The 26,979-nt window shown below is 41.0% G+C and overlaps 1 protein-coding gene across 1 annotated transcript in view; it reads right to left on the reverse strand.

Annotated features, from left to right (window-relative positions):
• Nucleotides 1-7,338: 7,338 nt before the first annotated feature.
• cspg4 (chondroitin sulfate proteoglycan 4) overlaps nucleotides 7,339-26,979 on the reverse strand; it is an 80,423-nt gene continuing 60,782 nt past the window's right edge. The window contains exons 7-11 of the mRNA XM_080475975.1: nucleotides 19,514-19,712; nucleotides 19,076-19,207; nucleotides 16,311-16,471; nucleotides 12,855-13,038; nucleotides 7,339-11,749 (exon numbers count right to left, since the gene is read on the reverse strand). Of these exons, the coding sequence (XP_080332101.1) occupies nucleotides 9,915-11,749; nucleotides 12,855-13,038; nucleotides 16,311-16,471; nucleotides 19,076-19,207; nucleotides 19,514-19,712 (2,511 nt within the window). The 3' untranslated portion in view covers nucleotides 7,339-9,914. The remainder of the gene's footprint in view (nucleotides 11,750-12,854; nucleotides 13,039-16,310; nucleotides 16,472-19,075; nucleotides 19,208-19,513; nucleotides 19,713-26,979) is intronic.

The following is a 26,979-nucleotide window of genomic DNA, read 5'->3' on the forward strand; positions in this document are numbered from 1 at the left end:
GCGGTCCTACAAATATTCAAATATATCTCTCGTTTCGCATTTTGTCTTTGTTGCAAACTTAATTGGTTTTAACCTTTATATTTCACAATATAAATGTACTGCAACATCAGTGATGAAAGGCAGTGGAGGCAGCCAGCACTGAGTGAATTTCCAGAAGGGCTAGTCCTTAAAATAACTTCCTGGTTGGGTCGGACATACCGCGTCTCTGTGTGTGCCGGACCCCGACCTCACCCCGATCACTCACCTTCAGAGCCACCACACTTACTTCCCCCGGTCATGTTACAACATGGTGCCTTCACTTTCCAGTCAACACAAGATGCTTTCACAACTTCTCTCTTTTATTACAAATCCACCTACTAAACATAACAAGGGGCTAAAAGTTTGGTGGATTGTTGAATCTACAACCTCACAGCTGGAAGAACAGCATCACTGTGTGGAATAAATGTGCAACATCCAGGAAGGAAAAAAAACCCCAAAACAACAAAAAACCTGTTTTGCGTTTTCCACTCGTGTGCTCTCTGCAGTTTGTTTTTCTGCTGCATATTGTCAGTCACACAATGAACCCCGGAGCTCAGCTCAGCCCAGCCCAGCCCAGATCTGAAGACTGGCCCCCCACCGGCTTCTCAGGGTCCACCCTGGTCATTTCCTGTGCAGGTCAAGCTCTCTGGCTTTCTTCGCGGGTTTGGGGATGGACGAGGGGATGATGAAGATGGAGGGTGAGTGGTGAAGGAGGGAGGGATTGAAAGTGAGGAGGGGGTCGTGGGCAACGTTGGACCACTGCTCTGTGTTGTTCTTGGCTCTCCGGAGTCCGTCCCGCCCCGCGGTTGGGTATTACAGACACATGCACACACTCTCACACGCACAACACAAAGCAGAGATTTCCATGACAATAGTGTTCCAGCCAGTGGGAGTAACAAGGCCTGGTCACCACAGTGCGTTTCTCACAGGGGAGGACGGGGGGAGCCGAGGAATCATCTGTTCCTCTGGAAAGGCCACAAAACCAACAAAGCCTCGCAGTGACTTCAGAGGCAGGCTGACATCTCTGCAGCTCTCAGGGGAAGAAACATGCCTGTGGCCACCCGAGGAATGAATAGTGTGATAGTTAACTTTATTATGGCCAAATCTATACAATTTAAATGAGTGAACCTCTGTGACAAAACCTTCGTCGCTCCTATTCTTTAACTAACTATAGTTAGTGATATGACTGCCTTCATATGAATCGCAAAAGTCTGAAAGATACATTTTCTAAAAAGAAAAAAACCCCAACAATAAGAGGAACTTAAAAAAAAAAAAAAAGAACGAGCTGGAAAACATTTTTAGAAGCTGGAATTTTTTGTGTGTGTTGGCTGGTGGGGGTCATCTCTATTTCAGCTACAACTTCTCGTAACTGTTTTGTTATAGTTGGAAATAAACAAGAAGCTATCATCAGAAATGCACGTTCATATTTGGTTTTCTAATTTGCAATAAGACACCTGTTTGTGAATGATGCAAAATAATGTTTTGCATGATATTATCAGCGGGTGTATAAATAGTCTTCAAAACCAAATTAGTTGGAACAGTAATCAAAACAAGATGTGTTGTAACAGGCAAACACCAATTATTTTTGTACTACTTTGACATACAAGTAGTCCCAATTTTTCAGTAACTTTTTTCAGAACATGTTTAAAAAAAAAAAATTAAGAAATGGTAATTTTCAGGTTTAACTTGAAATTTTGGAAATATTTGAAGTATTTTAAGGATATAATTATCACAATGACGATGTTATTCAATAAAAACACTTGAAGCATCTTAGCCAATTATAATTATCTAAATCTTATTTGTATAGAAATAATATAAACCTTGAAATTACCTTGTAATACTTTGAGACGCACCAGTAGGTCCGTCCAACACTTTTATTATGAAATTTACAAAAGAAATGTTGGGACAATGTGTACAAAATGATTAATAAATAAATAAATAAATAAACAATATGTTTCAGTCTATTTGTAATAAATCTAAAACATAACAAACTTTCATTGTTCACAATAGTTATGGAAAGATGTAACACGCTCATTGTGTTTTTATTCTTTTGCTGTACCTGTAATTTCAAAAGTGTTCGTGCATTCTGTGAAATCTATTGAAGTTACAAAGCTAAGTTTGCTCAGTCTTATCATATTCCACCACAACATGTGTAATGAATTACTCTTAATTCCAGTCTCTCAGTAATCTAATAACAGAAGAAACAGAAGCATTTTACACAGCCAAAGTCACATATTTAAATGTGAAAAATCCTTTAAAAGTGAATTTTAAAAAGTAAAGTTCATGATGGGATGAAGTAACAAAAAGGCAATTATGTCATATTGTATATTCATATTTACTTGTCTGTTGATGATGACCTGTGATCTAGCAAAGAGATCAGCAAGGCCCAACTGAATTAATATGACATTAGTTTCTCAGAATTATGAGTTACAAGACATGAAAAGGTCACAGCATGGCTTGTTTAGGAGAGTGTCACATATTCCTGAGATTCAAGAAGTCCCTCATCATCTCTTCTTCTAAAAGTGAGGAGATAATGGAAGCACACTGTGCTAAAAAAGACACCTATGATCAAAAAATATGCTCCTGAATACCTTTTAATGTTTCTGTGTATCTGCTGCAAGCTGAATTCCTGCTCCATGCACTAGTTCTAACAGCTATGCTGGTATATAGGTGCCTTCCTCCAAAGAGTTAAACATAATTACATGGTATGAGGTGCCCAACTGTGAATGGAATGCAGTGGGCATAAAGCTACAGTAATTGAGATTGTCACGATACAAAGCCCAATATGGAGAACTGCAGTTGGTCTTTAATCCCTGGTGTTAACGTTATTAGTAAATGCATCATTCAGGATCCTGTTGTCAGTCTATATCCACTGCTTGCTTGATGTGCTTCAAACACACACTTAACATCATTCTACCTACTTTGATTTTTTGTTTTGTGTTAAATTCTTGTAAAAAGGAAACGTTTCCCCAAAAGCTCATTTACCTGCTGGGGCGAATATGTCGAAACACTGTAATACAATTATTCAGGTCATTACTGACCAATCTCTTTAGATTGGTCAGTAATGACGATTACACATATTGACCAATTGATCAAGTATAACCTTCCACACAGATTTGACATTGACTGTTGACTTTTTGAGAGTGAGTGAATTTCTATTCACTTAACCAATATCACATCATAAAAACACAGTACAATGGGCAGTAGGTCCTTAACCTGAAACTGTTTGTTTCAGCTGTGCCCCGCTGACTGAGAGACCTTTCTGTTCTCAGGACCAACTGCAGCAGCAGGCTTGTGTTTGGCTTTCAGTCTGGCCGCGGCCCTGCGCACTGCGCCGCTCTCCTGACCCCAACATATGGCCCCGCGGATCCACCTCCAACCCTCTCTCTCTGACAGCTGCGTGTGAATGCAGAGCGGCTGCTCTTCATTATGAATCTGACAGGATAGCTTTACACACACAACATGTCATTTTTCCACCAGTTCCAGAAGCTCTTTGATTGTAGTTGGAGCATTTTATTCCAGTGATTCTGGGAGATAATGTCTTGAAAGGGATCAAAGCTCAAACAGAATCAGGGCCGAGCACACAAATCACAAAATGGACCAAATGGAGACATATTTATTTCATCAAAAAAAAGAACTAAAACCCGCTGATCAGTATGATCAGGATAGCTGGGTGTGCAAGGAATCCTATTCAGAGTAATGAGACAGAGGAAATGAGCCAAAATACAATCAAACAACACCATAGGGACAGAAAGAGAAGAATGAAACATCCGTTTACATCAGAAGCAATAAAAAAAACTAAAAAACAAACTTCAATCAGTTGCATCACATCTGCCAGCCACACCTCAAGCACTCAGGAACAAAAGTAGGCAGCAGATCAGATGCCTTAAGGCTGTTATATACCGTGCAATTTTGGCCTGTTCTAGATGAAAAATGAGCAATCATCAGAATATTATGACTTATATTTAACATATTTCTGCCGCTATGAGTGTTCACAATCAAGAGAAATGCAGCAAAAATAATGAAAGTGACAAAAGCACATCCTCTACTTCTATATCAATCTTTTTTTCCCCATAGGCCGCTGGTGGATTTATAATGTAAATTGCATCATAAATCCACCAGCGGCCTAACTGGTTAATATGTAGGATGAGATTTTTATTCAGACGTATTTGCGTGTGTTGTTGTGGCCGTCGCCTCCGATTCAGTGGACGTTGATGAATGCAGTCATATTTACTGTCGTCACCAAGTTCACTGAATCCATGTTGCACAGAGCAGCAGGTAATAGGCAGTGTGAAAATCACTCTCCTGGTCCCGATTGGCCACAGTCCTCCGTGTTCTCCACGTTTCTTCTTCAACACACCTGATTGTACAAACAGGTTGTTTTCAGGCTTTCCGCAGAGCTTCATGGTGACACGTTTATATAAATGATATGGGTTGTAGCAGGGAGACATTAAACTCATGAAGTGATCATCATGTCATACAGCAAAAATGAGAAGAAAAAAGGGTTTAGGATTTTATTTTTAACCTGTATACTTACAAGCTTATATTCTTTGTTTAAAGTGCTTGTAGTAGCCAATAATGTAATCATTTAGGAATTTTTCAATGTGATAAAGTTCATTGTGTCAATAGTGTAATAGGTTGCAGTAATCTAATAATACCTAAATGAGACGGAATTTCATAAACAGGTAATTGTGTCATATTCATTAATTGAGGAAACATACTATGCAGCACTGTCTCTCAATTATGGTTGGAAAATATTTGACTATTTTATTACATTATTCTCTTAATTACATTTGAAATGGCTAAAATCATTCCGTTACTCACAGTTATTACATTATTGGTAGTTACAGTGCTCTTTAATGGCTTTATTCACATTAGGAGAATCCGGTTCATTCCTCATTATTGGACGTGTGAGTAAAATCTTTGCAACCAACCCAACTTTAAATCTGAGACATCTGTCATCCCGAAGCTTCGGAAAACGTGACCAGGTTTTGTGGAGCAGCAGAAGCTTCCTCATGGATGGTAATGGCCGTTCCATGTGTTTTCCGGAACATGCATTCATTGATTCATGCATCCAGCGGCGATCTAATAGTACCATAATGGTGCAGAGTCACAGATGGGAGCATGTGAATAATTGTAAATTTGCTGCAGACAGAGAGGATTGATTTTCAGGTTGTGACTTTCTGAACCGGGGCGGGAGCTATCAGCGTGAGGTGTGACGGGCACAGCAACAGAGACATGGCGGGCTGGGACGTTTGTCCTGCTGCATGCTGAGGGCAGATTGAGCCCATTGGAGATTATGTCGCAAGCCGAAGTCCAAAGCAAACAGACAAGCCTCTTCAGCTGAGGCTGACTCAGAAGGCAGACGACAAGAGGTAAAGCCAATGTCAACACAACCCAGCTCAGATTCATATTGAAGCTTAACAAGCAGCTCTGACCCTTAAGTTCAAAGCAGTTAGGAACATTGCTGACTTTGTGGTTTTGTTATTAAGTTTTTCAATTTATAGTTTTAGGAGATGGGGTTAACCTCATGCTTTGTCTGTAAAAACTTTCAGACAAAGTCCAACAGGAGTGGGTTTGCATCTGCATGAAGCTGCACAAAAACCTGATGTGACACTTTCTCAATACAGTTGAAGAGTTCAAGCGTTATCTTATTGGTATCTCAGAAATGGTTCCTCCTCCCGCCCTGTGTTTTCATTCCTTTTTGGCCCTCTGGGAGAAAGGAGGAGTCTGGATAAGGTCGGCCAATCAGCAACTCAAACTCTCTGTCCAGGCCAAGACAACAACAAAAAATAAAAAAAATAAATAAAAAGGAAAAGTACCACAGAAAGGAAAACGTTTCTGTTCAAATAAAGGCTCTGAGGCAAAGGATTGAGGATTATGCGGTCACAGAGAAACATCCAGCTCTGGTACATAACCATTTGTGTGGGAGGTGTCCCACATTCAGCTTCACTGGAAGAAATTGAGTTTAAACGCAAATAGTGTGCGAGATTGGCACAGTTAGCAGCAAAGCTGAGGTTCACAAACTCGCCACCTCAGAAACTAATACCTTCTGCATGAAGTTTGTGAACCCATTATCGGCAGGAAGGGGAAGTAATCACTCAACCTGCTCCAAAGTTAGGTAAGTAAGAGTAAACCAGTAAGTTAGAGAAAACCAAAATATGATACACATAAGCTCTTTCTTTGCTATGCTGAAGGTGTGTGTGTCCACTAATGTTTGCATTCCCTGTAAAAGTTTAGCAAAGCACAGATTAGAAAGAAGGATAACACCTCTTTTTTTTTTTTGCAGCATAATAGTGGGACATCAAAAAAATGTGGCTCTTGACCTGTGATGGACTGATGAAATGATCAGAGTGTATTCCTGCCTTCACCAAATCAAATACAGCTGCATAGTCAATGGATGGATGGATGGATGGATAGCAGAGAGAGCAGCTAACGAAAGATAATCAAATGATCTTGCTGGAGTTTTAAACTCCAGATATGCTTGCAGTACATGTTATATATATGCAACAATATGTTGATTGTTCAGTGTTAGTATTGTGGGAAGTTTTATTTCTCCAGTAGTGTATTAACAAAATAAATCATATTCTCCGCTAAGGTTTTGCGAGATGACACTTACATTCAGCTGGAGCGCGGGCTTGATATTCACAGCAGAGCCCATGAGCATATGACCTAAGCAGACACATGTGGAGGAACAGCTGTGCCAAGCAGCTTATGAAACCTGCAGGATGAGCCACTCCAAGCAGCAGCACGAGGAGGCAGGAGAGCAGAGAAATGTTACAGGAGGGAAAAAAATGAAAAGGGAAGAGAAACAGACCCCAAAGGGCATTTAATGGAAAGAATGAGGAGAAAGAGAGAGAGCGAGAGAAAGAGAGAGCAAGAGAGAGAGAGAGAGAGACCTGCAGACGATGTTGGGGTTGTATCGCCATCTGGTGGTCAAGAGCGCCAATAGCAACTTTAATAAATAAAACAAACAAAGCAAGTGAAACCTTTTTCCCTATGCTGAATATCATTTTTATACAGATATATATCAAACGATTTTCCGGATGGACATTCCAAGGTTTTTATGTAATGGCAAAGCTCATTGGCTTTAGGCATAAAATAGGATAACAAACATTGTTAAGTGTTATTGGTAGAGCTGTTTTCCATGGAGCATGGCAGCTGTGTGAGCGTGATCATCGATGGGTCAATGTGAGTACAAAGCTCATTGAAGCAGCTGAAAGATTGAAAACACTACCCTGGGTAACTGTGCGTGACAGCCTGGACTAGTATAACACCAGCAATTTCACAGGCGTAATAATCCACACTGGTTTTCGTTGCACAAACATTTTATTTCCATTAGTGCCGAGAGCAAACTCAGAGACATACTGCAGCTTTAAAGGGACATTTCACGTTTACGGATATTAAACATTGGCTTTGTTTTTTTTGTTTTTTTTGAAGGCACCTGCAGTTTACAGATTACATTTCAATCTCTGACAATGAACGCATAGCTCAAATGTGAACTGATGAAAGGGGAGTGACATAAATAATAAATAATGAATGATAGGAGGTGATGAAAGTTTGCACTAAGCTTCAGTCAGCAGATATGGAATCCGCACAAACACACTCAAAGACAAACTCAAGCAAACGTCGTAGTTGATCAGTCTAAATGCAGTTACATGTATCTGCAACACGAAGCAAGATATAAGCAAGATGTAATTTTGTAATTTTTGAAACGTTAATCAGGGCCAAACATCTTATAGAAAATACAAAATTTACACATAAAACAGACATGACTTGAATTTGACATCCTGACGGGGAATCTGACATTTAGATTTCAGCTATCTGATGAGGAATAATGTCACAGGACAATATGTAGCCTCCTCAAACACATCACTTCCTGAGCTCTGCGTTGTAACATGTACATTTAAGGCTACAAAAACAAAAGGCAAATAATGTTTATTCAGTAAGTGATTAGTGAAGGATAAGGTGTCATTGGAATACCATGTGAGATAAGAAATGCAAAGAGACAAACTCGGGGAAATCCTTTGTCTGAGTCTTTGTTATTCCTATGCGGATCAAATAGTAATCTGAGTTTGTCAATGTGCACATTTAACTTTGCTTTAAGTACTGTACTTCAGTCAACATTCAAAATAACAGAGAAGCATCACAGACTAACAAAAGGCATGGTATTTCAGATGAACAGTAGCACTCTTAACGTGGACACAAAAAAATAGAGAAGAAATTGTAAAAACAATCTTCTTGTACATTTTAAAGTCTCTATACTCAGCTTACATATGGAATGAGTAAAATCAAAACCAGCCTTGTGTCAGTATTAATATGAATCACCATGACCGAACCTAGTGGAACACATGGTCCTTTAATCCCACCTCAGTAACCAACGAGACTCTAATTGCAGACACGGAAACTGGAAACATCCCAGTTTGCAGTGAGCTCACCCTTGTTTGTCAGTCAATTCGGATGTGTTGAAGAAAACGGAACACTTTGAAAAATAAAAATAATAAAAAAAAAAAACCCCGACAGAACGTCCTGCCTGCGGTTTAACAACTGTGTGTCGTGTAGTTATGTGGTCAGTGCTGTGCCAGTCCAGTGGATATTTACAGGCACTCTGGAGGCACACTGAAATAACGAGAGGCGACAGAAGAGTTGAGGAGTTTAGTTGAACCTGTGCAAATTGTCAAACACAAGGTTTTCATTTAGAACGCTTCCTGTTTTGTTTTGCTCTCCTCGCACACGAAAGTCACATTTGATGCAACCCAGACTTCATGAGAAAATGCTTTTTCCTGACAACTTCAGCAAAACTGTAGAAGCAAACACTGTCAACTCCTGCAGGCCATTACCACCCGTTTTCAAAACATCTCTTAGGGCAGTGCATATTGATGACAGATTAATTTGCTGAATTTTGAAACCAGATCATTATTTGAACCCAGCTCATTGTCTTTGCTCCAAACTCCCAGGCAGCTTTGGTGCCGTACCTAAACGTAATTATGAGGTCGAGGAACCCAGAAATGTAAATATAACAGTTTAAAAAAACATATTGATTGATCATATTTCAAAAAATGTTTCTGGAAAATTTACTTATTTGCTCTTTTGCCAAGTGTTCTGTCGGTCAAACAGAAATCTTTAGCCAGAGAACCATTAGCTTAGTTCAGCTCACAAGCTAAAAACAAGGTTAACCCTTTCATGTAGAATTGGACAGAGAACCATGTTACTCAAGCGGATGCATCAGCAGATATTAAAGTAGTACCGATCCTTATCTATCCCTCAGTAAGAAAGTCCATGTTTTCTGAATGGGAACGTTCACCTTTAAACTGAATTTACCCCTGAGAAACGACACGTGACGGTACCTTTTAAAAAGTGAAAAATCAATAGAAAACACAAAGAGGCAGTTTGTCATCTTTTTGCTAATAACATATCTTCACTTCATCACTTATGTACACGCTTATCATCTTTTCCAAAAACCAAAACAAACCACAACCATAATTTCAACTTACATATCCACTCAAATGAATAATATTGGCCTATGATATCATATGGGAATACAATAACAGAGCGCACCCAATATCCTTTTATTTTCTTGCAAACATATGGTATGTTTATGTCTTCATTTGTGCCCTTTGACAATGGAATGATAAAACTAAAATAAATAGATGTGGCACAAACCTGGTAAGATAAGAAACTGCCTCTTTCTTTGCCAATCAGTATTCAGTGTTTCATTGCCTGAGAAGTTGTCCACAGTTATGCTGAGATAAGTGAAACAATTGCATCCAAAATTTTCGATCGTTTAAACTGCTGTGGCAAGAGGTCTTTAATACTGAAAGGAATGATTTTCTTCTTCTTTTTCTTCTTCTTCTTCCAAACACTAGAGGATCAACCTCCCTCTGTCTCAAAGTGTTTCAGACCCAGTACTGGTTCTTTTTCAATGCCGGGTTCGTTGTCCGACAGTGCTGCAACAACTCCGGGTCTGCGTCTTTGGAGTCCATGTTGGACATGGGAATGTTGTTGGCCGGGTCAGTCTTGCGAAAGGTTTCTGCGCCAGCCACCTCTCCGTTCTTAGGTGGCTTGGACCCTGCCGTCTGGACGTTGTGCTTGCCTGTCTTGTTCTTGCGGATCAGGTAGTAGGCCAACATGGCAGCCAGCAGCAGGAGGAGGAGGACTACTAGAATGGGGATGAGAATGGACCAGAAGTTAGAGTTCCTGGAAACTGCTTTTCCGTGGGAGCCCGGGTCAGAGGACGCTGTGGTGGTGGCGTCACCATAAGGCCGGCCCCTCCAGTGAGGGCCAGCGGGAGTGGCTGCTCTGGGAATGTCATTAGTGACGTCTGAGGGAAGCCTCAGGAGAGTTGCTGGGTAAACTCCTGATGCGTTGTAAGGACCCGTCTTGAATGAAAGCACACACTCTGCAGGAGGGACCCCGTGGGCTTTGAGCAGGAAGCGGGCCTCATCAGGTGTGGTGCCGCCACGTGATCCGGAGGAGTTGTCTAGGATTTCCATTGCTACGCGGCCCTCATCCAGGTCCTTCTGGCTGAACGAGTCCACAGGCTGACCTTCACCAGGACCGCCGGACCTCACAAAACGAGCCCCTCGAGGCTGCTGGATGACAGAGAAGCTGGGGGAGGTTCTGGTCTTGTTGGCCAGTGGTGTAGCATCCAGAAGCTTTCTGTCCAGTTGGACGAGCGCGCCCTGAGGTAAAAGAGGGTTCTGGGCGATGTCGGCCAGCGGCTGCACGGTGATGTTGAGAACAGAGGAGACATTAGCCGCCCTGCTTCGGGCTACAAATGCGACACTGTCTCGAGGCGAAGTGGACTTGATGAAACGGACACTGACTCTGCCTTCTTTAATCAGTTTCTGGGTGAAAGCAGACGTAGGCAGTCGGTCCACCATGACGGCTGCATACTTAGGGACACTTGTGATTTTGTAAAGGATGTCCTCTTCAACAGGCCCGCCTGTGGTGGCTTTTAACATCTCTTCCGTGAGCAGGGTCTCATCGTCGCCCTGTTTCACCTTGATCTCAGGGGCTTTATCCAGAACGAGTGTACGAGCCAGGACGCCGACATGTAGCGTGTATGGTTCCGTTTGGTGTTCTCCATCTGACACGACGAATTCTACGAAGCCGTCGGTGAGACTGTCGTCACTGTGGAACCCCACCTGCCCGCGATTCACCATCTCTTGTGTGAACTCGGAGAGCGGCGCCATTGTGGCCGAGTCCACCAGTCGACCATTGCCTGGTGGTTTGGTCACTTTGAAGTGCACCTCGTCTGGTGGACTGTCTTCATCGTGGGTGTTCAGATGTTTCTGGGTCAAGATGGTCATGGAGCCTTGAAGAACTTCCAGGAGCATATCGATCGTGACAAGTTCAGGAGGGTCGGAGCCCCGCTGTTTGATGGAGATGTTGAAGATCTCCTCCAGAACCACCGACTCGGCAGGTGAGGTCGCACCGCGGCCGTCAGTCTTCAGACGGGCCCTGAAGGAAAAACTGTCGAAGGAAGCGCCCGAGTCATCCTGCAGGTACTCCACTTTTCCTTGAGCGACATCTTCCTGCATGAAGGAAGGGGCATTTCGGGGCAGATCCTGACCACCCAGGGTGATCCGACCGTGATCCGGAAATCGCTTTATCTCAAAGGCCACGTCCGCATCATCTCGCTTCTCTTCAGGCAGGCTCGCCAGAAGGTTGGAGGCATCCAGAATTGATTTGTCAATGGTTTTCCTCTGACCCTGCACAACATCCAGGCCTGAGGGGAAACAAGACAAGATAGCAGTATTCTTAATTGTTATCAAAAACATCAGAAAAATAAATTATATTCAACATTCAGCTTTGCTTTCTCCTGTTGACATTAAACTATCCAGCACAACAGTACATTTGGATCGACAGATGGAGTGGGGGCTTGTTGTTATGGAAGCCACAGAAGCAGGGGCGATAAATCTTTTAATAACTGGATTGTTTAAGCAGTGAAGAAAATACAGTCAATTAGAAGAATATTCACAATTAAAGAATGAGCTCCAACTTCCCAGTGAAAGGTCAGATTAATCATTCATGGAAACCAAACTTATCACGATCAGACGCCAACTCACTTGTTAGTCACAAGTAACTGTAATTGTGGATGGATTTAGGCCTTTTTTAAAAAATTATTAATAAACATTTTATACTCTTGCACGCTTTTATGAAAGCAACATAAAATGATATTTTCCAAAACTGTGCTGCTTGTGGATCATAAAGCACTAGATTACACTCTTTATCCTGAAGTGTCAATGCTTACACCTTTAATTTAACATGAACTATAATAAAAATCGAACACAAAAACCAAGTCAGAGGAAAAACATGCAAATGATTCAATTTGGAGTGACCCTCCGAGTTATCTTGCATCTTTGTCTATCGGGCACTCAAAAAATAAGCTGCCAACAGACTGTGAGTTAAAAGACAGTTTGTTTTTCAGGTGAATTCATTAAGATTCTGAGTGGGTGTAATGCCAACTCCGTGTTGTTTCCAGAAAACACAAAATAAAGAAGAAAGTGCATATAAAGTTGTAGTTTTTGATGGATTTAAAGTGAATGACCTGGAGGCACCGAGGGCGAAACGGAAGCTCAGAGGAGACCGAGCTTTTTCAGTTGCTGCCCCTAAGTTGCATTAGACAACTCCTTTCACTGTCCATTTGTAAAACTAATCTTAAAACTCAATTTTAGATTTTGACCCAGCTTGAGACTCTGCTCCCGTTTTTAATTGTAGCCATTTTTATTATTTTTTTTCATTGTTTCACACCTTTTATTTGTTTTGTTTTTACGTCTATGTATACACTGATTCTTCCTTAGAGTAAAAAAAAAAAGTTGGGTTTCTTTTACCTTTGTTCTTCCACAGCTGGGACGAGATGTTTCTGTGAGCAGCGTAGTAAGAGACGGTGATGGGCAGGATGTGGCGGACGTCTGGAGCCGGCTGGGACGACAGCGTGAGCTCCACCGAGTCCCTCACCACCCAGAACGGCTCCTCGGGGATCTGGTGCTCGTAGTAGACGGCCCCGGACTCCAGCTGGAGGTCAGATGAGACCGAATCAGGGGGTGTTACGGTATTTCCAATATTTAGCATGCTTTGACCTTTGTGTTTTATTAGTTTTGCGTTGCTGGTTAGGTTCTTTCTTCCATAATGACTAAGCTAAAATGCTCCGTGCAGCACAATAGAAGTTAACTGGACTGACTGAGACACCCACTTACTGATAACTTATTTCAGTTTCACTGAGATGTTATTCATTTTATTTCATCAAATTTTTGTGAGCGCCGACAATTAATGGGAGCCGATTTGGCTCGGATGTGCTGGGATACAGGGTTCAGGAGCTGGAATGTGATTTCCTGTGAGGTCTCTGTGTCCCGAACTCAACTTCCCCCCTGTCTCACGAGTAAATTCATGTACACGCGAACGCACGCACGCACGCACGCACGCACGCACACACACACACACACACACAAATCATCAGACAGTGGTTTCGACTCGGCAAAAGCGCCGGTGTTGTATTTCTGTCAAACTGAGCAGGAAAAGAATTTGTTCTCATGGCCTTCCAAGCAAAGTCAGATGTCAGAGATGGAAATGAAGAGACGCTTCCGAATTGATCGCAGCTGTATGTGGAGAGACGGTCCCCTAATGTGCACTGTAATGCTAAACTGATTCCTCTAAATACGGCGAACGCCATGAGAGACAGTAAGACCATATTTGTTTTTTGCAATTTAAACCAGTGGGCCACAACCGAGGTCGATTAAAAATCAGAACTAGTATTGAAAAAAACTATTTCGTTTGAAATGAAAATAGAAACTGTGTTGTATGTTTACAAAACTAATTTATACAACTAAAGTTATTGAGAAAATATCCATTTCGTGTCTGTCTCTGTTTTCTACCAGTTCGATTCAATCTTTGTATTTAATTTATACTGTCATATATAACATGCCAGCTATACTGTATGGTTGCACTGCTGTGATTTACACCTTAGTATATTTCAACAAGTTTTAAAAGCTACTGTTTATGTGGAGAAAGCTGTTTCTGTTCTTTTATTTAGACCAAGCTCTTGAAGGCTCCTCGCTATCAGAAATATGTCTTCAGTCTGTGGCCTTTAACACAACAAATCCATCTAACCTTAGAATCTTAGAAATTGTCTCATGATGTGATTCAGCCGATTTATTGATGATCAGTTTATTGAAAACGTAAAAAAAAAGAGGAATCTTTGGAGTTTTCACTATCAACAATTTTGAATCCATGTGGGGCGCAGGCAGGATACACCCTAAACAGGTCACCAGTACCAGTGTTTTTGGAGTACCCGGAGGAAACCCACGCACACTCGGGGAGAACATGAAAAACTTAAACAAAACTAACTAAACTTCAGCCAAACTGCTAAACACTTAATCTAATGTAAAGCCCCCAGACTGTTATAATCTTTACATTGTAACGTGGGGATTGGGACCCTCTTGACAGGCTCCCGCTTCTCCTGCATTGACTTTGTCAAAATTTGACTTGTGCTGCATGTCAAAGAAAAACCAAAACAAGACACTTTCAGGAAACTAGAGCAGACCTGGGAATATTTGAATTGATTTAATTTAACTTTTGTACGTGGGTGAGAGTGGATGTGTCTGACAGTTTATGGTTTTTGCTGTATAATTTTGGAAAATCATATTTTGAAAGTGGGTAGCCTTTTTTTTCTTTTTTTTCTTAGAGGGAATCTGGAGGCTACAGGGAAAGAAACGAACAGAAAACAGAATTACAACTCACATACAATAAATGTCTCTCTGAACAAAGGCTTCAGAGTCACCCCCCCGATGAGAGGATTAAACAACTCAGGTCTCAATCTTTAAAAAAAACCCTCATAGTTTCACAGTTCTAGTCAGGACTGCATATTTCTTTTCACTCAATCACTGAAATCCCTTTGTGTTTGCAGAGTTTCTTTTTTACCACGCCCTGTGTTGGCTTTGATGGAGAAATACCAATATTTCACTACAGTAAATGCGAGCTACAGGCATATACTTCATCACATTCAACAAGACTCCTTCATACTGTGAGTTGGAGAATCAAATCCACTGCAAGAAAATTACACGAGGCAATACGGCTTTAATTAAACAGTCTTAACACTTATGAATAAGTGAGAAATAAGGTCAATCATGAGTCTCCGGCTTGTGGAGTTAATGGCCGACAGCATAAGGAAGGCACATGTATACAGTTTAATGCAAAAGCAGGTCAAGAATAAATTATGATCATTAACAGTGGTTTAATAAGGTGATTGGAGGCTATCAACAGCATCACAATATTTGAATCCGTCTGCTCACTAAACTCTCTCCAGCATGGCTCAGGTTGCTTTGACTTTAAGAGGCCGAGTTGTTTAGTCACAATAAAGACCATGTTTGTTCCCAACACGGCCCGTGACTAGGAGACAGACAACAAATAACAGTGTTTGGTAGCACAAGGTAAAAATGGTGCGCACGGGTTTAAAGAGAATGTAACCACACGACGGGTCACTCTCGAGCGTTCAGACAAAGAAGAGGTGGCGCTGACGACATTCTCCACAGTTATTTTCTACCATGTCAACAAACACTTAGTTACGCCTGCCGGAGTCCAAAACCATGTGAGGGTTCTCATCGAGTTCATCCCATCAATATGATTTACTGAAGAGTAAAACAACCGAGCAGCCGTGGTTGATCCTACAGCACCAGTTTGTACTGAAGGCATGAGCAGTGTTTTAACCGGTGATGAGGCATCATGTGCACTATGACTGTTTAACCATTTTCAGGCAAAGTTTTGACACGCATTCATGATGTATTATTTTGCAGGACATTTAGTGTGTAGGATTGTGAGGGCATTTTTAGGGCATCCAATGAGAATTCTATTCCATTCAGATATGTAATATTTTTTAACAATAGGTCATAAATTACAATATTATTTCACTAAGTTTCCCATTTTTTTCAAAAGTTTTTCTTCTAATTAAATTACATGCAAAGGTCTGTTTTTTTTTTTTTTTAGGTTTTTGTTTAAAAGCTGAGTTTAAATAGTTCTGAAACTAAAACAAAGTCTCAAATGTACTTTTGAAGACACACACACAGTATAAAGGTATTTTAATGGGTCTCTGCACCAGAAAAGCAGAGCATTTTTTTTTTACAGCTGTGATGGTTTATTAATACAAGTTTGCTATTAAGAGTAACGTTGGAACTCAAACTCCAAAAGATCCCTGTCAAAATGAAAATAAACTGCAATAGCTGAAGTAGACAGTCTTGACAACTAAGACCAGAAACTATTTCAGCAATAACACCCAGAAAATTTAAATTTATTACCTGTGTTTGTGAGAACTGGTTGATCTCTTCATACTGGTTCCTGTCATTGGCCAGGATGAGCCTCCCCAGACGAGGTGGGCGGACGAGTGAGTAGCTGATCTCGTTTCCGTCCTCATTGGTCACAGCTCCCAGGTTGGCACTTGTAATCCGCTGCCTTGTTCCTGTGAAAAACAAAGAGACACGTGTTGCACTGAGTTCTGGGACAGATGCAGTCTCACATGCTTCAAATATGTTTTATTAGCCACCAAATATGAAGAAATGCTTCATTACTGAAGTACCGGAGCAAGCCTAAAGTCAAAACCATGTGTACCACTTCACTTATGTGTTTGGCGCACTGCAACTGATCAAACATCATCTTTTAAACACATTGGAGAAACTGTGACGTCACAAAACTTCAAGCAAAAAGTGCCACGAATTATTAGCTATGAGATGCAGCACAGATAAATTCCCTCTATTCAGTATTTCTTGCAGATACAACCTAACTTCATCAGGAGGAACAGGCAGTCTATAGCGACTAATATGTTTATATTCACTTCACACTCAAGAAGGTTAACAACCTTTAGGAGTTATTACTGCTCATGCTCCTTTCGCACAGTTTCACCTGAACACTGTGGAGGTTTAAAATAGCATCAAGAATCAAGATGAAACAGAGCAGAAATCCAGATTTGGAGGCCATATGTGAATAGAATAGAATAGAATAGAATACAATCGAATAGAACAGAATAGCTTTATTTGTCATTATATGTGTCTTAAAATGAAATTACGCTGCTCCCTTGTGCATCATTAAAAAGAACACAAAGGTTCACCTGACATAAGCAGCACTCATAATACAAAAGTACTTATGATTTAAGTATATAAATAGAAACTCTAAAAGTGCAAAAAGATGAAAAGTGGCTACAGTTTCTCTTGGAACGATTTCTGAGCATAAAAACAATGATTGATTTTACAGTTGGAAGAGTCAGGTCATTTCAACCAGATGTTAATCAGATATAACATAATCACTCTGTAATTGCTGCATTATTTGAAGCTTTTACTAAGAAAATACTGTTATAACTTGATGAACTTTACTCTGACAAAACTGAATTGGCTGTTATAATTGTCATACATACAAGTTGTAGACGAGCTTTGTCACAATTTACCACCACAGAAATGAGGATATATATTTTTGTGTCCCTTATAATGATCAAAGTTGGCCATCCCTGAACTAAGGTCAGTTCAAGCAAAGCTCCGTTTTTGTCTTGTAATTATTACTTGTGGCCACTAGATGTCCTTGTTTAGCAGATGTTCCAGTCCAGTTCCTGTGATTAAAATAGTCATCTGTTTGGCACGTTTAAACTGAAAAAGAAAGAAAATAAACCCCAAATATGTTGTAAAATAGGTTGAATCAATAAAAATAGTGTTTGACTGCTTCCACATGTACATACTTAAATTAAACATGACATGCAATCCTTTTCACATCCCCATCTGGTGCTGGACTAGACTGTATTACATTGAAATGTGTTTCTAATGTATTTGTTTTTTAAATAATTCAAACAAAAATAATTAAACTAACTTTGATCTCGAAAAAGAAACACAAAACTGACATAACACCCCTTAAAGTTGTGCGATCATAAAGGTTGACTTTCTGGTGGAACTGTTCCAGTTGCACCTGGTACAAAGTGACTTTTGTATTTGTTTTATGATTATGATTTTCTCATGGTATGTAAGAGAAAAAAAAAAGTTTTTTTTTTCCAGGGGTCAAAGGAACTGATACAGCCACAGTAAAAGGAAATCTTTCAGTTCCTTTTTGCCATATTTCTCACACAAATTGCAAATGCAATTTGCTAAGTTTCTATGATATCTCCAAAGCATTTGAACAGGATTGCAAACATGTGAAATTGTGAACATTTTCTCCCTGCAAATATGTCTCCTAGTCAATCCTGGACGTCTCAAACAACTGTCAAAACATTCTCAATATAGCTGAGAAAGAGTGAGAAGTGCCAGGCCAGCCTTCACCATGTCACTTTGGTCTTCATCCTGACTGGAGTCCTTTTTGCTTCTGACCTCTCTAATAGGATCCAATTTGCTTCATGTCTGATGACAAAATAATTGGGCCACTGGACTTCAGGCAACACACATACGACATAATCAATGTGCAAGTTTATCAGGATTTCAATTGAAAATATTCCCTCACATTTTTGTATCTATACTATGTATATGAGTGGTTGCAGCACAGTGAGATCGGAGCTTTCATGACCTCTGATGATCGATTCCAATAAAGCGTCTGTTTCTGGCTCGATTCTCCTGTCAAAACATCCATATTGTCTATATAGCCACCGCTCCTAGATACGTGTGTGTCCTTTCATTAAGGTTTAAAGACTATTCCTTCTTCTATGTGTGATTGGTATTGATAGTACAACTGTGGTAGCGGAGCTCCATATCGTCACGTCAGAAGCTGAAGTGTGTTCAGAGCGTGATAGCGAACTAATTTCACATTAACAGATAAACTCAGGGATACCCTCGCACATTAGGCTTTTCTACAAAGTATCGGAATCGTATCAGTGTCGACAAACAGCAGCTATGGTTGGTTTCAGATCAGAAAGGAGATCAGTGGTATTGCACGCCACTATCCTCAGTACACGCACTGTGTTAGTTTAAAGTAATCCCCGTCACAGAGGCTCGTTTGTGTGAGACGGACAGACAACAGAAGAGAAATCTCTCTGTAGTGACTCCACTCATCTCCGAGGTCCATCCCTCTATCACTGCCGTCTTTTCTGGCATCTTACCTGGAAACACCATGAGCTCCTCCTGCGTTACCATGGTGATGGTGAGAGGCCGGGCTGTGACGACAAATCGGTAGAGGGGAGATGTGTGCTCGCCGTCTGTCACGGTGAAACTGAACCCGCCAGACTCTTCACCTGGAGGGGGAGGAGAGGAAGACTAATGATCACTCGCTCAGTTCAATCTACCATTCTGTCTTTATTTGTTTCCTGAGCATTATTTTTGCTGACTGTGATTATAGATGCAGGGGGCAGTTATAGTGTTTAATAAAAGGCGTGTTTAAGAGGAGTCTGGTCCACAGCATGGCCGCAGTATATCCATAGGGTTTAATTGGCTTATTGATCTCCACCAGTGACATCGCATCCCTCTGCAGAGATACTGAGGCATTTGTCCCAAGATAGTGTCATAGATCGTGAACTCATTACACCGCAGCCCGGCCTCACCCTCGTGGATGAAGATGACCTCTCCTTTGTTGATGTGCGCCTGCGTGAAGTTCAGGATTTGGTCCTCGGGCGCCTCTTTCAGCGCCACCACCCCGTTGGTTTCCATCTCCAAGTGGTAGACAAGGTGCTCGGCAGACGTGTCGGCGTCCTCGGTACTCAGCATGCTGGAGGTGATGTCGGCCTCCTCGCCGGCGAGAACCTGCAGAAACATCCAAGCAGAGTGAAGAGGAGATGGCGCACGTGTGCACAGAAACAAAGTGGAGAAATCAGCAAGCCAACTCTGACGTAACAATTTAAAAGGTTAATTATTCCTCCGTGGCGGGCTAGACGCTCCTGTTATCAGAAGATGGAGCACAGCAGTGCAGCCTGAATGACTCTCCCTGGGTAGAGGGTCTTTAATGGACTTCTAATGGTCGGCTGGCTGAAAGGAGCATTAAGTGAAAGAAATGGGCCAGATCCCGGGAACGGCATTCTTAAATAGCAGGATTCAGTTGGGGGGGAAAGTGAGCCGCTGGGTGCCCCGCGGTAAGAGGTGCGTATCGATCTCGAGCGCCACTCGCCCTCCAATTCCTCCACTCCCTTCTTTCTCCAAGACTCCAGATAACAAAGTGAGAAAGACTCCAGATATTAATGCTCAGAGTGTCACACGGTGAGAGTCGGCTATATTTAGAGGTGAATATGCAACACAGCACATAATATTCGCGTGTGACATGTGGCAGGAGTTATTTTCTAGAAGCGCTAGACAGGCTGTAATGAGCGCCTTTTGTGCCGGGCCCACTTTCTCTGAACCTGCGTTATTTATCTCCGCGCCAGTTCAATACGCCGACTTTCAATGACCCTTAAAGAATGGGTATGAAATTGGCGGTGGCGTGTGCAAATTAAGGCACACAGGCAGAGAGCGAAAGGCTCTTTCTGTTGAAAAACAGCCTGTCCAGACTTCAAACCTAAACATCTGAGCAGTCTGAGGTGAAAACTGTAGTCTAATGAGGACACAGCGAAGAAAATATCTCAGCCAAAACAAATAATGGCTATTATTGATGTCTAAATCAAAGGCAAAAATGCAGCTATTGCTGCTTTCTATGGTGTCATGTGCCAAGTTGTTCATGGGAACGGAGCTCTAGTAGATCACACAACTGAGACATGCTACATTAGCAGTGTCAGCTGTTAGGTGCTTAAGGGTGGAGTTTACTTGCAATCTACTGTGACTGTAGCCAAAATACTTTAATTAAACTCTCTTTGGGACATTCCCCTGATTTAAATAGCACCAGCCTCACTGTCTCTCTGTTATTTATTCTTACCGGTACAACACTATTTCTACCACAATGTCTCCTAAGCAGGGCTTTATTGCCAACATGCATGAATGCTGGGAACTACTGGAAAATGTCAAATTTAATATTTGCGATCACTTGAGATATGCACCAATCTGTATGTGATGTGTACGTAAACCTTGGTTAGGTTAGGTTATAAAAGCCACACAGATATTAGAGTTTATTTCAGATTAAATATGCACATTATTTTGCACATCATTAACAGTTGAGTTTGTAGACACATTGTACCATTGGCTGCCAGTTGAATTAATTAAATACTGAATACTGTATAGCTATATCTATAACAATATTTGCTTATGTAATCCTTGGCTTGTCTTCTTCTTACTTTATACTCTAGGTCAGGGTTGTCAAGCTCATTTTAGTTCTGCTGAATTTCATCTTGATCAGGTTGGGCAGGTGAAAAATTGGCAAAACAACCTTTAAATTTACACTCTTCCTTTGTTGTGGTGCAGAGGATACATTAAAAAAAAACGTAATATTTTTTTCAAATCTGAACAATTAATGACCAAAATTACAGAAGCAATCTCAACATAAAGCCAATTTTAATTATGCAAAATACAGTGAAATGTCAGAACTACATGTAAATCATGATTGAGATCTCTTCTCATAAGGTTTTTGGTAAACGAGTCAAGCAGGTTTAGTTTATTCATGATTGTAGTGGCTGGACAAATCGTTTACTCCTTCAAAGTGAGCTAAATCTTAATGTTTTTGGGGCTCACCATCGCAGAAAATATTCCTCTGTATCACTTGTGGTACTTCACACTGCTCTGGAATCATCCAATATAACAAATGTGTTGTGAAGTGTATAATTCAGTTTCCTTACAGACCACTGCTTATAACATCTTATTCAATCAAGGCTCTCTCGCCACCATACAAAGCGTCAATATTTCAAACTGCCGTCCATCAACAAAAACACACTTTTTTCCCAGCCAGTTTGTGTCTTTGTTCCATTCACGGCCGATAACAAGTGGCTGTGGTGGTTTGGAGTGAAATTCATAGGGTTGGTAGATTATGTAAAACAAACGACGATCAGCATCACTCAGAAGCAAAAGTGGATCAGATGAAAATGAAGTAAAGCAACACATTTCTGGGATTGTTTTACAGCACAATTGGTTTGAGAGTTATGTTTTTGTGTTCCTTCAAAAAAAAAAGATTATTTTTTGCAGCAACTCAGCAAGAAATTGTAAAACAAACATTTTAACAACCCATTTAAAGTTTTTTTGGAGTGTAACTATTGCTTGAACTGCATCAAAACAAGATTATTTTGATGTCAATTTAGGCCTATTTTGCAGTGAGCACATTCACTCAGATGCACTGTAAACACGTGACGAAACTTTTCCAATGACCATCAGGCTTGGAAAAGAGTGACACCGAGGTTTTGGAGAGTTTGTGGACCGTGGCTAGTATTTGAAAAAGCTCACATTGTCGTTGAAGGTTGTTCCAGTGTGCGTTAAAGTGAAGCTTTTACAAAGGATCAGTTCCTTTCTCAGGGATGCTCATTTGGAAAAGCCCATTCATATTTGCAGATTGTGCTACTGCAATTCCCTTTATTCTGGTATCACTAAGTAGAATATTCAAAGATTACAGCTCATCAAAAATGTGTATTTTTTAAGAGCTGACCGCGTCACGGCGGTATTTGCTGCCCTCAACTGGATTCATTGGAGTTTTATAATGATTTTCAACGTTGTCTTGTTTTTTATGCCTTAAATCATCAAGCTTTCCCGTATTTACAAGAAGATTTAACTCCTTATAAATGCCTGGCATCCTCTGGTAGTTTTCTTTTAAGGGTGACGTCTCACTGAGGGTGGAACACAGCACTCATACCAGACTGGAAAAGTCAGTTCATTGTTTCATATAACTCCCTTCTAATGTAAGGCTTTCATTCATCAAGACATTTTGGTTGTTATTCTGTGTTTTTAATGTTTTAATCTTCGTTATAAATCAAGTGATTAGCCATGAAAGATAAAACCTTTGTGACTGTGAGTACATCACAAACATAGGATAGGAAAAGCCCGCCTAAAAGAACAAAAATGTGTGCACAAATATTTTCAGTCGGACTCTCGTCTGTATTGTGTCAGCCTACATCAACACGCAGAGCTTGTTTTGCAGCCTGTTTTTGAGGCTTGCAGAGATCCTATGATATCAGGCTTGTGAGATTGCAGACTCCTCTGGGCGCTTTTCTTCTCAGGCCTGCAGTGAGAACGGCTCCATAGTTTTTTTTTTCTGGGGGCTCACCCGTGGTGGGAGAGTGGAGACTAACCCAAACAATTTGGATCCCAAATCTGGACTCTGTTAGAGAGGGTGGAAGAGGAGCTGTTTGCCTTCGGGCAGAACACCCACCATCCTCCCTGCACTGCGGACGAGCTCAACTACTTGATGCATGCCCACCCCCTTTATTTTATCCTTCTCTTCATAAAAGTCTACAGAAATGTGAGAGATAGTCCTCCAGGCGGCTTCAGACATGGTGCAGTATGCAGAGATGACTCAGCTGATAATAGCACCACCCACCTGGACAATATTCTCAGCATCAACGCACTGTAGCAGGCCTAAGTGCTGTAATGACACAAAGACATTTTTCACCACTGATAGAGCTCGTATCATCCCACATTCAGCATCTGGCATTACAGTGCTAATATTGGGAAGGGCTAAGAAGAGAAAAGGCTCTCTTTGTGTCAAATAACGGACTTATTTCCACATAGTTTGGTAACTGAATATCAACTATAACAAGAAAATGTGCTTGGATTCTTATTCATTCTTCGAAAATGTTTAGTTTCTGGGCTGGTTTTGTTTTTATCATTCAGATTGACTGGTTGCTTTTTGTTTTAGAGTGTATGAAGAAGAAAAACCTGAAGACAGGGAATTTACATGAAAACTTCAGGGACCAACAAGCAACATGTAAATTGTGATGGTAAGTTTTCAATAAACAGAGATAAGTTTTTTTTTGTTGATAATCTTCCAGGTTTTCATAGTTTGGAATGTAAATAATTTTATTAATGATACAATGCCAGAATTCAAATCTACAAAATTGTGTTAAATGAATGAAGTATCCTGCATTTCTGAGAGGAACCTGTGACCTGTCGATTGGAGAAGTTTGAAAGTATGAAGAATTGTAATAGAAGCTGTAGAATAAAGCTGTGAAATGTTTTTTTTTGTTACTTCTCATTGATTTCAAATAATAATAAAAAAAAGAATTGAACCCATGTGGGACTGACCTGGTTTAATAGTTTTTTCCCCCACGTGAAATTATCCATGCCAGACTGTGACACATAAGAGGGAAACACTGATATTATATAAGTGTAATACAAACTAATTGAGGAAGTCTTCCGTTGCAGTCTTCCCTTCATGCCACTAGATGGCCCCATTAGCCCACTGTGCATCCCTTCCAGACATCACAGCAACTGGGGCAGGTAATCTGAAAATGGCCCTGCTAATTGATGGTTTATATAACAATCAATGCATTTTGCACCAAAGAGGATGGGCTGCAAATTCAATTCGATTGAACACGATGACTGATATTTCATTTGGAGGAGGTAATGAAGTAGCTACCACCGGCAAATGACTTAGTTTGCTGATGACTCAACAGGATACCGCTGCCTCTTAAATGTTTAAGACTCGGAGGGATGTCTGACTGCTGGATCCCAAATCCAGGACTGGTTTAAAGTTGAGGTCCACAAGTCTGTTTAGTCTGAAGCCGGAAGGAGGTTCATGAAGACACGCTGCAACTACAGCAGAGTAGAGAAGTATTCTGATTTGATTTGAGCTGCACATCAGCTGCTCTGGTGCTTCTCTCTGGGACACAGATGGACATCATGGCACATCTCCTGTTATATGCCTTGATGGAGAATAAAACAGACTAAGATTTCTGGTGGAAGAGTGTACTATAGATAGATAGATCAATAGATAGATCAATAGATAGATCAATAGATAGATCGCTAGATTGCTAGATCGATAGATCGATAGATAGATACATAGATAGATCGCTAGATAGATAGATAGATAGATAGATGGGAATGCAAAAAGCCAAGAGGAAACTGGCAGTCACCAAGTGGCTGTAAGCTCCAATCAAAACCATCTGCACCCTATAGAGTGGGCCAAATGGGATCAATAGTGAGCTTGAGCAGAGCCCGATCTCGGCCACGTTAGTCATCGTGTCTGATCATTCGCTGCAGAGGTCACGACACTCACACACACTTCCTGCCTCGACTCGACCCGTGTGCCACTGTGGGCCGGCCCCGGCTCCGCGTGGGTTACGCATCCACATATCATTGTGTTACACTCTGCAGCCGCAGCAGAGGAGTCAGTGGGATTGGATACCGCCCTCGCTCCGCCAGAGCCGCGGTCTCGTCGACCATCTTGGTTTTCCAAAAATACGGGTTGCCAGGGAGACGGGGAGCCACAGGCAGAGAGAGCGGGGAGGGCTGAATGACACAGTTGGTTTCCAGTTCTGTGAACTGATTACTGCTGGCTTTTTCCAACTGCCTGGGCTCCTCCAGCATTAGAATCCCTCTCATTGATCCTCAGAGAACTTTTCTTTCACGACTCCTGTAAATCAGCCTGAGACCTCGCAAAAAAACAAAAAAAAAACACGCCGTGAAACCTGGTGCGGATTCATATAAATAAAGGCGAAAACAAATAGAAACACCTTTTTTACCACCGTGGTTTTGCGGTGTGGCTATACAGGTGTCACATTCTCCACTGGCAATTAATAAAAAACCCCAAGGTGAGTTATCAGAATAACCTGAGAAATGAGTCACACTTGTTTATCACTAGCTATAATTTCACTTTCAAATCCAGTGGTGCTTCTCTCCACGATTAGATGAATTAGCCATGAACGGTGATGAAATCAATTATGATATTTTTTGCTGAATCGCACTGTGAGATATAAAATTCTCAAATTGGAGTCCACTCACAAAGGAGATAAATACAAGCAAGAAGGTGTCAGCCAACAAAGACCTATATTAGCATATTTTCAAACAACACATATTTGAGATTCATTATGCAGTAATCATTCAATCAAACTTGACCTTTTAATATGATACTGCATTTGTGAGTGTTTCATTTCAGCTTGAACAATTCGAGGTATATGAATGTGTGAAATGTTATTTCAGCGATGGGCCTCTTATTGTGTTTTGGATCTGAAATAAAAGAGCACAGTGCCTTCTCCAATTCTCTTTGGCAACCTGTTGAACTCACATACTGGAAAACAGCAACAACAACAACAACAACAACAACAACAACAACAACAACAACAACAACAACAACAACAACAACAACAACAACAACAACAACAACAACAACAAAAAACCCTTTTGCAGAGGAAACAGATTTACTCCTTTACCGATTGAAAGCAAAAACTGAGATGGAGCTGATCAATAGCTTCTGTGTCGAAAATATTCTGACTGGGTGAAGAAATAATGCACAACGTTATCCACTGGTAGATTGTGATCTAATCTATCCCAAGTCGAGAATTAAGTCACTGCTGTTGTGCCTATTGCATGAATGCAGACACCTCTTTAGAGGCATAATTGTCGATCCTGCTGTTGTCTGATGTAGCAGATCTTAGACAATCTGCGATGGGGTGCACTGTGTTGCCCTTTAAAAGCAACCTTTTGCTGTGTTAAGATCACAGTGCAGGATCACCTCATTATGGCCCCTTTTAGGGAAAACCATGTCTGTTTACACGGAAATGTCAGAAACACTGAAACTATGTAGTTTTCATGTTGGGTCACCAGGAGGTGCTGTTGTTTTCAGACGTTTGTTTTTCTAATGAAACCACACACACTTGCACTGAGAGAACAACGCTCTTTAAACATTAACATCGACGAGAACACGGACATTTGTATGGACAGATGACGAGTTGGATTGCTATCATGGTGACTCTCAACTATAAAACTACCAAGTCCCAGGAGAACATGGACTCATGGGGTCATGACCCTCTGGAGGCAAACATTGTTGTTATTGTCCATCTTCTCTGGCATGTGCAGAAGAACTATTTGCTGCAATCATCGTGCGCATGTGCAGTAGCATGCATTTCAGAAAAGTTGTGTTTTCTACCATCAACACAGGCGTGGAGTTGGGAGTTCCTAAAATATTGCGTTTTCACTTGAAAACATTGTTGTGTAAACAGGGACTAAGGTC

The sequence above is a fragment of the Lipophrys pholis genome (genome assembly GCF_963383615.2).
Source record: "Lipophrys pholis genome assembly, chromosome: 11".
NCBI classification, from domain to species: domain Eukaryota; kingdom Metazoa; phylum Chordata; class Actinopteri; order Blenniiformes; family Blenniidae; genus Lipophrys; species Lipophrys pholis.